Source organism: Oncorhynchus mykiss, chromosome 17, assembly GCF_057628025.1.
Source record: "Oncorhynchus mykiss isolate SJ-2025 chromosome 17, ASM5762802v1, whole genome shotgun sequence".
NCBI lineage: Eukaryota > Metazoa > Chordata > Actinopteri > Salmoniformes > Salmonidae > Oncorhynchus > Oncorhynchus mykiss.
The window spans coordinates 60,960,210-60,975,802 of NC_143038.1; the positions used below are offsets into that span (position 1 = coordinate 60,960,210).

Genomic DNA, 15,593 nt, shown 5'->3' on the forward strand with positions numbered 1-15,593 from the left:
TGCTACGGGTGGGTGTTGTTATCATGACCAGTGAGCTGAGTTAAGGCATTTACCTAGCATAGACTTATAGATGACCTGGAGCCAGTGGGTCTGGCGACGAGTATGAAGCGAGGGCCAGCCGACTAGAGCATACAGGTCGCAGTGGTGGGTGGTATAAGGGGCTTTGGTGACAAAACGGATGGCACTGTGAGAGACTACATCCAGTTTGCTGAGTAGAGTTTTGGAAGCTATTTTGTAAATGACATCGCCAAAGTCGAGGATCGGTAGGATAGTCAGTTTTACGAGGGTATGTTTGGCGGCGTGAGTAAAGGAGGCATTGTTGTGAAATAGGAAGCCGATTCTAGATTTAATTTTGGATTGGAGATGTTTAATATGAGTCTGGAAGGACAGTTTACAGTCTAGCCAGACACCTAGGTATTTGTAGTTGTCCACATACTCTAAGCCAGAAAAGTCCAGAGTAGTGATGCTAGTCGGGTGGGTGGGTGCGGGCAGTGAACAGTTGAAAAGCATGCATATGGTTTTACTATTGTTTAAGAGCAGTTGGAGGCCATGGAAGGAGTGTTGTATGGCATTGAAGCTCGATTGGAGGTTAGTTAACACATTGTCCGAAGAAGGGCCAGATGTATACAGAATGATGTCGTCTGCGTAGAGGTGGATCAGGGAATCACCAGCAGCAAGAGCGACATTGGTGTGCTGATGGCTCTATTTGTTCAATTATGAATATTCAGAGCAAAAAACGTGTTTTTTTGGTAGAGGTATGACACACTGTTCAGCATGAGTACTATTCGTGTACTTCTTTCATTTACACAGATAGTAAAATGTCCCCTGTTGCTCATATAAGGGGAAATGTCTTGGCTAATGTTTTCAGGGAAACTCATGAAATTTACAGTACATGCAAATAGCAAAATACTGACCTCCTAGTGCTGCAATTAAGAGATGAGGGAAGTTCTTATTCATTCTGGTGCATTTCAAACATGGGAAATTACCTGGGTGATTGACAGAAAGTCAACTGAAAGGGCATCAAAGGCAAAGAATGATATGAACACGTTTGTTCAGTGTTGAAATGCTATCCAGGAGGATAACACTGGTGGACACGCTATGCTTTCTAGAAAGGCTAAAAATACGACTCCTGAGGTTAAATAATTGACCGCTGCATTCAAGGGAAGTAGGCAACCAGAATGGCTTAGTGTTTATAAAAACTACTATGCAGCATGCAGCATTATCTAGTCGGCCTTACAAATGTACAAAGCAACGCAGCATCAAGTATCTGCAGTCAAATACACATAAATCACAGCAGGTTATAAAAATTATACTCTGTGCTGGACATGTTAAAAAGGTCAGCTATTTAACCCATCTTGAATAAGGGTCTGTTTCATATTCATTCATTTTATCAATGGAAATATCCATATACTGTATGGCAGGTGAGTTATGTACTGTGCAGATGAACCTTGGGTTTGATTCAGTTTTCTTATGAATGCAACTATTTTATTATTTCTATTCTTTATTTATCCATGTGAATCTGGAACAATTGTCATGGTGTGAAATAGTCTATTTTTTTTTTACTGTCTCGTCTGCGAGGGAATTCAAGCATCCATGTCAAGTATAGTTGAGAGAGAGGATTGGTGGGGACTTGGTGGTTACAAGGCTTTGGCATTTTCTAGTTTGAAAAATTAATTGATTTCAAACCTCCGTTAACCTCAGATTGATGTTGATGCTGTATTCTTGACCTCACAGAAAGGGTAATGCTGCATACTTTGACCTCATTATATGGAGTTCAATTACTGCACACGACTCAAGTTGTTCAGCTTCCATTGGGTTTAATAACGAGGAAACACATTATATTGTAATATGGCTTGTGCGCGACAGCCCAGTGAGCATAGGTTTGAGAGACATACTGATGTATTAGTGATGGAGCCGGTTATATCACTCCTCTGGATGATCTACGTGACTTAAAGTAACTGCCCAGTGTTTCCAGCTTTCTGTGAAATATGACCTAGAATTACTTAGAACATGAGTGAAATAGTTTACCTTACCAAAAATTGCAATTTCATTATGTTAAATAGCAGCTGTTCTGTGTTGGAGTGGTGTGGGCATATAACGGTCATTAAAGATATTCATGCAAGTAGGCCACTGATTGGCCAGTTCATCCTCCTCTAGACCAGCTCATCCTCCTCAGGGAGATAACCCATGTTCTATGAGGAAATAGCAAGTCTTTTTTAAACAGTCTGCTGAAATATGTTTAAAGAGATTTTTTTTAAAGTGTTTTTCCTACCATTTATGCTTTGGCCACAAATACAAGTATAGGACGAGTAAACAACATTATTTGGACATGAGTTATAGATGTCGACTCGGCCAAATTCATATAGAAATGTGTGTTTTAGGGCTGTCATTCTCATTGAAAGCAAATCTATGAAGCAGTAGGTCTGATCTATGTGTGATATTTCTATACTTTCTGTTCTTAAATTGAGTTTATTGCCTCTTTTACTTTTAGTTTTGTACACCAGCTTCAAACAGTGGAAAATATAATATTTTGGGTTATGGAAAATATATTTCACAGCGTTTTATATGCTGCAATGGTTCTCTACACTATACTTGCTTGTTTTATTACATAAACTGAAATTAGTTGAACTGTTAGAATTTTTGACCCAGAAATGTCTGAGCAATTTCTGCATAGTGCATCTTTAACAGAATATACATTTTTCTAAATGAGATTTTCACTTGGCAGTTACTTTAATTGTCCACTGCCAACATCTAGTCACCACTGATAACACCCACTGTGTTTCAGCCGGTGCTTTTATCAGGAGTAGATACCATTCTGTTAGTAATATGAGGCACTGATGTTCTAGCCCAATCTCAGGTATGTTAGTGCTTCAGCCAATCCCTCTGACTGTAGCCTTCATGCCATATGTATGGCATAACATGACATGACATGACAAATATAGTCAGGGGAGTTGGCTACTAAAGCACATACAGATGGGACCAGTCTACAGATATTCTGGTAGATTTCACTTTGAGAAGTGATTAATACTACTAGTTGATACTTCTAGCTTGTAGTTCTAGTCAATACTTCTGGATATTCAATCAATATTATTGTGAATATTACTGGAATATTAATTGATCAACGTACTTCTAAATGAGGATCAGAACAGGCTTCGTGAATCATTTCCTGTACCTCCAAACAGTACAGCAATTGTGTCAGCAACAGAACTCTTGGACATCTTGATAGTTGAGCAGTGTTATAGTAGTTTCTCTGTTTATTGTGCTCCAAGCTGGCAGAGGTTGCACAGCTTTATAAGAAAGGGATTTGTGTGCTGTGTTTTAGCTCAAGGCTGTCTGCTCCTCTATTCTGATGTTCATTATGGTGGTTATACAAAAAGTCAAGCTAAGGCAATGCACTGTGTGCAGACAGAGTAGAGCAGAGTATAATGGGATTCTTACAGACAAGAAGTGTTTCAGACAAGAAGGTTACATACAAAGAACCAAATCAAATCAAATTGTATTAGTCACATGCGCCGAATACAACATTTGTAGACCTTACAGTGAAATGCTTACTTACGAGCTCCTAACCAACAATGCAGTTGTAAAAAAAAATCCAGATAAGAATAAGAGATAAAAGTAATTTAAAGAGCAGCAGTAAAATAAAAATAGGGAGACTATATACAGGGGAGTACCGGTACAGAGTCAATGTGCGGGGCTGTTTATTCGTTGAGGTAATATGTACATGAAGGTAGAGTTATTAAATTGACTATGCATAGAAAATAAAAACAGAGAATAGCAGGGGTGTAAAAGAGGGGGAGAGGGGGGGGCAATGCAAATAGTCTGGGTAGAAATTTGATTAGGTGTCAGGAGTCTTATGGCTTGGGGATAGAAGCTGTTTAGAAGCCTCTTGGACCTAGACTTGGCGCTCCGGTACCGCTTGCCGTGCGGTAGCAGAGAGAACAGTCTATGACTAGGACAATTTTTAGGGCCTTCCTCTGACACTGCCTGGTATAGAGGTCCTGGATGGCAGGAAGCTTGGCCCCAGCAATGTACTGGGCCGTTTGCACTGCCCTCTGTAGTGTCTTGCGATCGGAGGCTGAGCAGTTGCCATTCCAGGCAGTGATGCAACCAGTCAGGATGCGCTCGATGGTGCAGCTGTAGAACCTTTTGAGAATCTGAGGACCAATGCCAAATATTATCAGTCTCCTGAGGGGGAATAGGTTTTGTCGTGCCCTCTTCACGACTGTCTTGGTGTGCTTGGACCATGTAGATTTGTTGGTGATGTGGACACCAAGGAACTTGAAGCTCTCAACCTGCTCCACTGCAACCCCGTAGATAAGAATGGGGGTGTGCTCGGTCTTCTTTTTCCTGTAGTCCACAATCATGTCCTTTCTCTTGGTTATGTTGAGGGAGAGGTTGTAATCTGGCTGCTAAGAAGGACAATGTAAGGCTATGTATTTTTGGAAGTTGAAGCCCTAGGTAGCTATTGTGTTTTCTTCCTTACAACAGTTTTGATTGTTTCTGTTCCCATTAATGAATGTGCTCGACCCTGAGAGGGACTGTTTTAATGCTGTCATGGTGTGAGAGGGCTCTTGATACCCCGTGTACCTTTCTATTCAAGCAATAGACTGCTTGTGGCAGGACAATGAGAGAAAGACATCCAAGTTGAAAACCCGTGTTAGAGAAATGTCTGGTAGACCAAGTCTGTAAAAACCTTTATCACTGTTGAAGTTCATATGGTTTGTGATTAATTAGGACACCAGTAGTCATTACTCAAGCATTACAAGTGCAGTAAAATACAATATCTGATCATTATACAATAGCTTATGTAATAGCTCATTCTCTCATTCCCTTAACTCTGTTGAGGCATAATTTATTGTCAATGTTGAGCCTACCTTTGTCTCAGAGGTCTGTGCTATTATTACCATAATAAGATATCACCATAGGCATATGCTATGATGTATGTATCAATGGTCAGTTATCTGACCTCCGTTGCTCAGCACACATCATTTGATACACTATCATGTCATGTCTGCCACTCAAATTAAGGACATTACCCAACAAGAAAAGCCTCTCATAGGACAGCCCCCAGGTTTCAAAGATATTTAAAGCTGCAAAATGTAACTTTTTCTGTTATAGAGCTGTCATTCTCGTTGAAAGCAAGTCTAAGAAGCGGTAGATCTGTTCTATGTACACTATTTCTATGCTTCCCATTCTTAAGTTTTGTTTTTGCGTCTTTTACTTTCGGTTTTGCACACCCGGTTCAAACAGCTGAAAATAATATATTTTTATTATGGAAAATATATTTCATAGCAATTTAGATGGTACAATGATTATCTACACTATACTTGCTTGTTTTGTCGCATAAACTGAATTAAGCGAACTATTCGAATTTTAGAAGCCAGGAAATGGCGGACCAATTTCTGCATAGTACATCATTAAATGGTGCGTATGTCATTCATTTGTAATGTTTGTGGTGAAATGTTGATTAGGAGACTGATAATCCAGACTTGCTGAGGACAGCTTCTAATGTGGTTTTCATGTGGAAGAGATCGAGAATGTCATGTCTAGGTTCTGCAGTGGTTTATATGAGGGAGGTGGAGCTCCCCTGTCACTTCTGGGACCTGTCTTTCTTTGACAGATGTGGTGTCATTGGAGCTTCTGTGCTTGGTCATGCCCAACGTGTTTCCCATAGTGAGATACAGTTCCTAACTCTTTTATCGGAGAACTGGGTTTATGGAAGTAACACTACGTCTTCATAAAGTTATGGCGTGGGATTGAGGTGGTCCAAATAAATGGCAGATTTTGCAACCAGTTCATCCAGCTGTTGTAAAGGAAATACATCTTGTCAATATGCAAAGTGATGAAATATAGCTTGAATCTTCAGAGAGAGAGATTCATTAGAGGACGCTGATTGAAATAAAGATAAGACATTAAATGTGACCCACTGACAAATGCAGGCTTAAGTTTCAGACCATATTTTTCTGAAAGTGAAGAAAATACAATATTCTGGTCTCATATTGATTTCTTGCTCCTAGTGTTTTGGAACCTATGATTATTGCATTGCTCAAGCGTGTCTTTGAAATGTAGTATTACAATTCAGTAAGCAAGAACTGAAGAAGACTTTCAATACTGCTTCTGCCTCTGTTTAGATAGTGAAAAGCCAACAAGAGCCTGTTTGCGGTGTAATGGGATGGTGTGGGTTGTTATTATATACTAGATCCATGAATAAACATGTATTTACCTAGGGGACATGGGATCATTGCAGCTTGTTTTCTAGAGAAGCTTTGCAAATTGTACATTGCATTACTTAGCTTGTCATATTGCTGTATTGCCTTTGTAACGAGTGTACACAGCTTTTCCAGAGGCAGCTTCTGACATTTGCCTCAGACTTATTCTGTGTTGTTCTCTCAGACTCTGTGGCAAGCTGCATACTGTACATCCAACTGCCTACCCCCATTCTGTTTCATTTACATCTCTACTTCCTCTCCCTGCTACTGAAACCCATATCTATCCCAATTTGGCACTTTTTATGCAATGACAAGGTCCTTAAGAGGAACATCTCCGAGACAGTGTAAACATTCTGAGATAACCCTCAGTGCGGTTTTACATTTGTTTATAATTGATTGAATTGGGGCCTGTGATGACATAACTCTCAGTCACAGAGGACAAGTAGATAATAGTCCATCACTGATTTAGATATACCTTTGTCACTCGAGGAAATAACAAAGGCTCAAACATCAGCGTGTGTAACAGTTAGCTGTTGACAAAGTCCGTGCAAACCTTTGAGAGACCCTGAAAAGAGGAACTATCTTATAAGCTTATTTTTTTAGTTACTTTGAACAATCACTCATTTTGAGATGTACACATATTATTCTGTCCTCTCCAAAAACGTGTTGTTTTTTGCGGTTGGAGTTGAGCAGAGGAGATGAGAGGGAAATGTGTAATTCAAATTTAAACAATACAGCAATTAGTTGTGTCAGCTTCTGAATAAATCCTAATTGGATCATATTTGTCTTTCAACAAACGATATGAAATACTTATTCAAAGACTGACAATAACAAAATTACCACGTTTCAAAGTTCAGCATACACTACTTTCCTACCAAACATAGAATGCAGTTTCCTGTCCTGATGTAAATGAGTAAGCATTATATTGTCTGTAGGGCAGCAGGTTACAGTAAGCTAATGTTGTAAAAGTACTGCCATGGGACACTGTCTCTGGATGTCATTGATTTTATTTTTATCCCCTGCAGCCCCCCCCCTTCTCTTCTCCTCTTTACATTGATGGCCTGGAGCACTCAGATAATTACTATCCCTCTGAAACAATGCAGGCTCTTCAAGTTTGGGTACAGATTCCATGGCGATACCCCTGGTATTTCTGCTGGGGAATTAAACACATCTGACACTGACACTGGGATCACTGACATGTTTTTTTACACCTCATCTCCTGCTGTGGCATGCAACGTTTATGAACGTAGAAGTGAATTGGTATTATTAAATGTAGATGTGCCACTGTATGTTCAAGAAGGAGCCACCAGAATAGGCTTAAAAATAGGTGTGTCTGGAACTGTATTGTTCATGGGTATGGGAATGCATGTCACTCGTAATTACTTTGCGCCAAACATGAAATCTGTGCTATTTTTGCCTCTGTAGCTTTTCAGGAAATAGAATAGGCTCCAGCCTGACTTTGGGAGGGAGAACAAAGGAGTAAGGTATTTTTTTATGGCAGTCTGTGCATTGAGAGTTACATTGTACATGTAATGGGTTTTTGGGGGGGGTGAAAGAGAATATAGAGTCAGTTTTTAACTCAATCATCTAATTCCTTAATTGATGTATACTTTCAAAGTAATATCTTTGTTCACATTCAAGGCTTCCTTTTTTCATTTTTTTGCTTAAAATGACATACCAAATTTAACTTCCTGTAGCTCAGGACCTGAAGCAAGGATATGCATATTCTTTAGTTTGTGGAAATGTGAAATTAATGTAGGATAATATAACACATTAGATCTGGTTAAAGATAATACAGAGATTTTTTATTTTTTTTTGTAAACAAAAAAATGTGCCCCATCATCTTTGAAATGCAAGGAAAAAGGCCAATATGTACTATTCCAGGTTAGGCGCAATTTAGATTTTGGCCACTAGATGGCAGCAGTGTATGTGCAAAGTTTTGGACTGATTCAATGAACCATTGTATTTCTCTTCGAAATGGTGTATCAAGACTGTCCAAATGTGCCTAATTAATACATTTCCAAGTTCATAACTGTGCACTCTCCTCAAACAGTAGCATGGTATTCTTTCACTGTAATAGCTAGGTTAATTTCTGATACATTCATCATTTTTTAAAATCTAAATAAATGCCGGTCTACAGTAGGTCGTGAAGGTTAACAGTTCGGAAAGCATTGCTCTAGTCCTTGACATGTCATCAGAAGCGAGGCATGCCATCATATTCCTTTAACGTTGGATTACTTTACCTTTATTTAACTAGGCAAGTCAGTTAAGAACAAATTCTTATTTTCAATGACAGCCTAGGAACAGTGGGTTAACTGCCTTAAAATACAGATTTGTACCTTGTCAGCTTGGGGATTTGAACTTGCAACCTTCTGGATACTAGCCCAATGGTCTAACCACTAGGCTACCCCAACAAATACTTAGTTGTTACATCCATTATAGGACTTATAAGTTAATGATATATACTGTACCTATTCATTCTTGACGAATATAACTTAGAAATGCCTCATGAGCTTAGTTCAACCTTTGTTACACATTAGAACCCAAAATATAAGCCTGTTTTATGCCAACGATTATAAACAAAGTAAATGTAATCAAACACTGTATAGCCTTAAAACATAGTTAAAACTATACTTTTGATATCAAACAAAAGCCAATGATTGCAAATTCAAAGTCACTCTTTTACCGTAGAACTGCCTTCAATACTTGCACACATAGCTCGCTTTGAATTTAAGAGTGGTTACATTTCTCCAGGTAATTTGTAATTGTTTCAATTAAGAATTTCAGCTTTAATGTTTAACCAATATGCGGTAGATAGTACTTTTCTCAAGTGCTAATAAAGGACTGTCTTTGTATCTTATCATGGAATTCATTTCACCTGTCTCTTGTTATACAGAGTGAAGACCCAGAAAGGTACCAAAAGGATTCCATACATTTGTGATTGGATGTGAGTCTACTTTGACCCCAGAAATCTGACGATGATGTTGCTATGGAAACTGCTGGTGCTGAAGTCACTCATGGGGTGCCTGGCAGGTAACGTACCTTATTAAGAACTTTTGATGCACGCAAGAGCTATTTTTGTGAAGTTTTGTGTCCTTATTCTTATGTATTTAGGGCAGGTTGCAGTGTGAAATCCATAGTTTAGAATGAAGCTAACTCAAATTACACCTGCCACAGGCAAACATAAATCATAATTTTTGTTCCATTACAATACAAATAATGAGGTTGCTAAATGTATTTAATATGAAAGGGGGTTGTTAAAGTAAATAATTGTATGGAAGGGGTGTCAGTCAGTAAAGGTTGACTGAAGTTAGTTTAATCACTATGAATATAAAGGAGGAGATTGTGTTGCAGACATGAAACTAAAAATGAAAATATTAAATTGGATGCAATGATTGCAAATCAGTGTGAGATTTAATCATTAGAGGAAAAAATGGCAATGACATTGATTCTGTGGTAACTAACACTGCACCATGGAGTGGGCAAAGAAACTCACCTTGAGCAAAAAAACTCACCTTGGGCAAAGAAACTCACCTTGGGCAAAGAAACTCACCTTGGGCAAAGAAACTCACCTTGGGCAAAGAAACTCACCTTGGGCAAAAAAACTCAAAAGGGGTGATGATATTAACTAATAACAATTTTGATCTGAATGTGCAAACTGTCCAAACAGATCTGCAAGGAAGGTATATCCCTTTTAAATATGCTATTGGACAATAAACAGATGTGGCTAATTAATCTATATGGTCCAAATAATGATGAGGCACTTATTTGAAAATATACACTGCTCAAAAGACTAAAATAACACATCCTAGATCTGAATGAATGAAATATTCTTATGAATACTTTTTTTTTACATAGTTGAATGTGCAGACAACAAAATCACACAAAAATGATCAATGGAAATCAAATTTATCAACCCATGGAAGTCTGGATTTGGAGTCACACTCAAAATTAAAGTGGAAAACCACACTACAGGCTGATCCAACTTTGATGTCATGTCCTTAAAACAAGTAAAAATAAGGCTCAGTAGTGTGTGTGGCCTCCACGTGCCTGTATGACCTCCCTACAACGCCTGGGCATGCTCCTGATGAGGTGGCGGATGGTCTCCTGAGGGATCTCTTCCCAGACCTGGACTAAAGCATCCGCCAACTCCTGGACAGTCTGGATGGAGCGGGACATGATGTCACAGATGTGCTCAATTGGATTCATGTCTGGGGAACGGGCGGGCCAGTCCATAGCATCAATGCCTTCCTCTTGCAGGAACTGCTGACACACTCCAGCCACATGAGGTCTAGCATTGTCTTGCATTAGGAGGAACCCAGGGCCAACCACACCAGCATATGGTCTCACAAGGGGTCTGAGGATCTCATCTCGGTACCTAATGGCAGTCAGGCTACCTCTGGCGAGCACATGGAGGGCTGTGCGGCCCCCCAAAGAAATGCCACCCCACACCATGACTGACCCACCGACCAAACCGGTCATGCTGGAAGATGTTGCAGGCAGCAGAACGTTCTCCACGGCGTCTCCAGACTCTGTCACGTCTGTCACGTGCTCAGTGTGAACCTGCTTTCATCTGTGAAGAGCACAGGGTGCCAGTGGCGAATTTGCCAATCTTGGTGTTCTCTGGCAAATGCCAAACGTCCTGCACGGTGTTGGGCTGTAAGCACAACCCCCACCTGTGGACGTCGGGCCCTCATACCACCCTCATGGAGTCTGTTTCTGACCGTTTGAGCAGACACATGCACATTTGTGGCCTGGTGGAGGTCATTTTGCAGGGCTCTGGCAGTGCTCCTCCTGCTCCTCCTTGCACAAAGGCGGAGGTAGCAGTCCTGCTGCTGGGTTGTTGCCCTCCTACGTTCTCCTCCACGTCTCCTGATGTACTGGCCTGTCTCCTGGTAGCGCCTCCATGCTCTGGACACTACGCTGACAGACACAGCAAACCTTCTTGCTACAGCTCGCATTGATGCCCCATCCTGGATGAGCTGCACTACCTGAGCCACTTGTGTGGGTTGTAGACTCCGTCTCATGCTACCACTAGAGTGAAAGCACCGCCAGCATTCAAAAGTGACCAAAACATCAGCCAGGAAGCATAGGAACTGAGAAGTGGTCTGTGGTTACCACCTGCAGAACCACTCCTTTATTGGGGGTGTCTTGCTAATTGCCTATAATTTCCACCTGTTGTCTATTCTATTTGCACAACAGCATGTGACATTTATTGTCAATCAGTGTTGCTTCCTAAGTGGACAGTTTGATTTCACAGAAGTGTGATTGACTTGGAGTTACATTGTGTTGTTTAAGTGTTCCCTTTTTTTGAGCAGTGTATATACTAATCTATGGAACTCAAAAGCAAACAAATGACACTATTATTATGGTGGAGGATTATAATACAGTTTTAAGTACCCCAATGGATTTCAAAGGAAATCACACTACATGCACTTAGTGAAATTACAAATATCATGGACACATTAGAACTAGTGGATATATGGAAGCTTAAAAATCCAGACCGAGTGAGATATACATGCGTGAGGCTTAATCAAGCCAGTCGTCTTGAATACTTTCATGTATCATTCACACTGGCACCAAAAGTCAAAAAAAGTTTTGACAGGAGCCACAATTTGGTTGGACCATCAAATAATTGCCGTCCACATTACTCTTACAGAATATTGGAAATGTAATCAAAACCTAGTGGATGACAACCTGTTTTTAACCAAGAAAACTGACTTTTTCCTGCATAACATAGGTACAGCAGATCCCCTTATTGTATGGGACACTTTTAAATGTGCCTTCAGAGGTCATGGAAGTCAATACTCATCTTTAAAACAAAAACTTTTTTGGTCTAAATAGTTCATATTAACAAAGGAATTAGAGGAAATAACATTACAAATCGCTAGCAATAAAAACTGTACCATAGATGCACATAATAAGTTAGAGGAAAAAATGTAAGAACTTATTTGAGAACGGTCAAGTATAATATTATTACAAATAAAGCGAATTGGACAGAAAATTGTGAAAATGCACCAAATTCTTTTTGAATCTTCAACATAGAAATGCTACCAAAAATAATTTACAGAAACTTACAAATGAGTCATCCATGATTCACCTAATTCTATTTTTTAAAGAGGAAGCAAAATACTTTAAGCATGTGCTCTCTTTTCAGTCTCCTCTATTTCCAATAACTGAAGTTAATTGTAAGGAATTGTTTTCCTAATAATAGTGTAAAATTCACAGCTTTACAGAAAGTCTTGTGTGAGGGCAAAATTGCAAAGGAGGAACTTCTTTATGCAATTAAAGCCTTTAAGCCCGGGACAACTCCAGGGCTGGATGGCATACCAGTTGAGGTACAGTACCAGTCAAAGGTTTGGACACACCTCCTCATTCAAGGTTTTTTTTTATTTTTACAATGTTCCACATTATAGAATAGTAGTGAAGATATTGAAACTATGAAATAACACATATGGATTCATGTAGTAACCAAAAAAGTGTTAAATATATCAACATATATTTTAGACTTTAGATTCTTCAAAGTAGCCACCCTTTGCTTTGATGACAGCTTTGCACACTCTTGTCATTCTCTCAACCAGCTTCATGAGGAATGCTTTTCCATAAGTCTTGAAGGAGTTCCCACACATGCTGACCACTTGTTGGCTGCTTTTCCTTCACTCTGCAGTCCAACTCATCCCAAACCATCTCAATTGGGTTAAGGTGGGGTGATTGTGGAGGCCAAGTCATCGGATGCAACACTCCATCACTCTCCTTCTTGGTCAAGTAGCTCTTACACAGCCTGGAGGCAGCCTGTTTTGGGTAATTTTCCTGTTGAAAAACAAATGATATTCCCACTAAGTGCAAACCAGATGGGATGGTGTTTCGCTGCAGAATGCTGTGGTAGACATGGTAGGTAAGTGTGCCTTGAATTCTAAATAAATCACTGACAATGTCGCCAGAAAAGCACCCCCACACCATCACACCACCACCTCCTTGCTTCATGGTGGGAACCACACATGCGGAGATCATCCATTCACCTACTCAGTTTCTCACAAAGACACAGAGGTTGGAACCAAAAATCTGTTATTTGGACTCAGCAGACCAAAGGTCAGATTGGCCCAACCAAGTCTCTTATTATTATTGGTGTCCTTCAGTAATGTTTTTTTTGTGGCAGAAATTCGACCATGAAGGCCTGATTTACTCAGTCTCCTCTAAACAGTTGATGTTGAGATGTGTCTGTTACTTGAACTCTGTGAAGCATTTATTTGGGCTGCAAATTCTGAGGCTGGTAACTCTAATGAACTTATCCTCTGCAGCAGAGGTAACTCTGGGTCTTCCTTTCCTGTGCTGGTCCTCATGAGAGACAGTTTCATCATAGCTCTTGGTGGTTTTTGTGACTGCACTTGAAGAAACGTTGAAAGTTCTTGTCTTAAAGTAATGATGGACTGTCGTTTGTCTTTGTTTATTTGAGCTGTTCTTGCCATAATATGGACTTGGTATTTTACCAAATAGGGCTATCTTCTGTATACCACCCCAACCTTGTCACAACACAGCTGATTGGCTCAAATGCATTAATTCCACAAATTAAACATTAACAAGGCACACATGTTAATTGAAATGCATTCTAGGTGACTACCTCACGAAGCTGATTGAAATTCTTGCCACAAACAGAATGTTATGTACAGTGGGGCAAAAAAGTATTTTGTCAGCCACCAATTGTGCAAGTTCTCCCACTTAAAAAGATGAGAGAGGCCTGTAATTTTCATCATAGGTACACTTCAACTATGACAGACAAAATTAGAAAAAAAAAATCCAGAAAATCACATTGTAGGATTTTTAATGAATTTATTTGCAAATTCTGGTGGAAAATAAGTATTTGGTCAATAACAATAGTTTATCTCAATACTTTGTTATATACCCTTTGTTGGCAATGACAGAGGTTAAACGTTTTCTGTAAGTCTTCACATGGTTTTCACACACTGTTGCTGGTATTTTGGCCCATTCCTCCATGCAGATCTCCTCTAGAGCAGTAATGTTTTGGGGCTGTTGCTGGGCAACACGGACTTTCAACTCCCTCCAAATATTTTCTATGGGGTTGAGATCTGTAGACAGGCTAGGCCACTCCAGGACCTTGAAATGCTTCTTACGAAGCCACTCCTTCGTTGCCCGGGCGGTGTGTTTGGGATCATTGTCATGCTGAAAGACCCAGCCACGTTTAATCTTCAATGCCCTTGCTGATGGAAGGAGGTTTTCACTCAAAATCTCACGATACATGGCCCCATTCATTCTTTCCTTTACACGGATCAGTCGTCCTGGCAGAAAAACAGCCCCAAAGCATGATGTTTCCATCCCTATGCTTCACAGTAGGTATGGTGTTCTTTGGATGCAACTCAGCATTCTTTGTCCTCCAAAGTTTTTACCAAAAAGTAAAATTTTGGTTTCATCTGACCATATGACATTCTCCCAATCTTCTTCTGGATCATCCAAATGCTCTCTAGCAAACTTCAGACGGGCCTGGACATGTACTGGCTTAAGCAGGGGGACACGTCTGGCACTGCAGGATTTGAGTCCCTGGCGGCGTAGTGTGTTACTGATGGTAGGCTTTGTTCCTTTGGTCCCAGCTCTCTGCAGGTCATTCACTAGGTCTCCCCGTGTGGTTCTGGGATTTTTGCTCACCGTTCTTGTGATCATTTTGACCCCACGGGGTGAGATCTTGCGTGGAACCCCAGATCGAGGGAGATTATCAGTGGTCTTGTATGTCTTCCATTTCCTAATAATTGCTCCCACAGTTGATTTCTTCAAACCAAGCTGCTTTACCTATTGCAGATTCAGTCTTCCCAGCCTGGTGCAGGTCTACAATTTTGTTTCTGGTGTCCTTTGACAGCTCTTTGGTCTTGGCCGTTGTGGAGTTTTGAGTGTGACTGTTTGAGGTTGTGGACAGATGTCTGTTATACTGATAACAAGTTCAAACAGGTGCCATTAATACAGGTAACGAGTGGAGGACAGAGGAGCCTCTTAAAGAAGAAGTTACAGGTCTGTGAGAGCCAGAAATCTTGCTTGTTTGTAGGTGACCAAATACTTATTTTCCACCATAAATTGCAAATAAATAAATAAAAAATCCTACAATGTGATTTTCTGGATTTTTTTTCTCATTTTGTCTGTCATAGTTGAAGTGTACCTATGATGAAAATTACAGGCCTCTCTCATCTTTTTAAGTGGGAGAACTTGCACAATTGGTGGCTGACTAAATACTTTTTTGCCCCACTGTATATGGGGCGTACAACCATCTCAGCACTGCAGATTGTGCTACAAAGACACAGGTTGGTCACTGGTTCAAAAATGGCTGAAAATACACGTGTTTAGCAGATCCTATTGCGGTGATAGCGAAATGCTTGTGCTTCT

The 15,593-nt window shown here is 40.1% G+C and overlaps 1 protein-coding gene across 4 annotated transcripts in view; it reads left to right on the top strand.

The window, feature by feature from the left end:
* Positions 1 to 15,593, top strand: part of LOC110494608 (contactin-4) — a 215,710-nt gene that overhangs the window by 18,115 nt on the left and 182,002 nt on the right. For all 4 annotated transcript variants that reach the window (XM_021569831.3, XM_021569833.3, XM_021569832.3 and 1 more), the window contains exon 2: positions 9,106 to 9,242. In XM_021569831.3, the coding sequence (XP_021425506.3) occupies positions 9,188 to 9,242 (55 nt within the window). In that variant the 5' untranslated portion in view covers positions 9,106 to 9,187. The remainder of the gene's footprint in view (positions 1 to 9,105; positions 9,243 to 15,593) is intronic.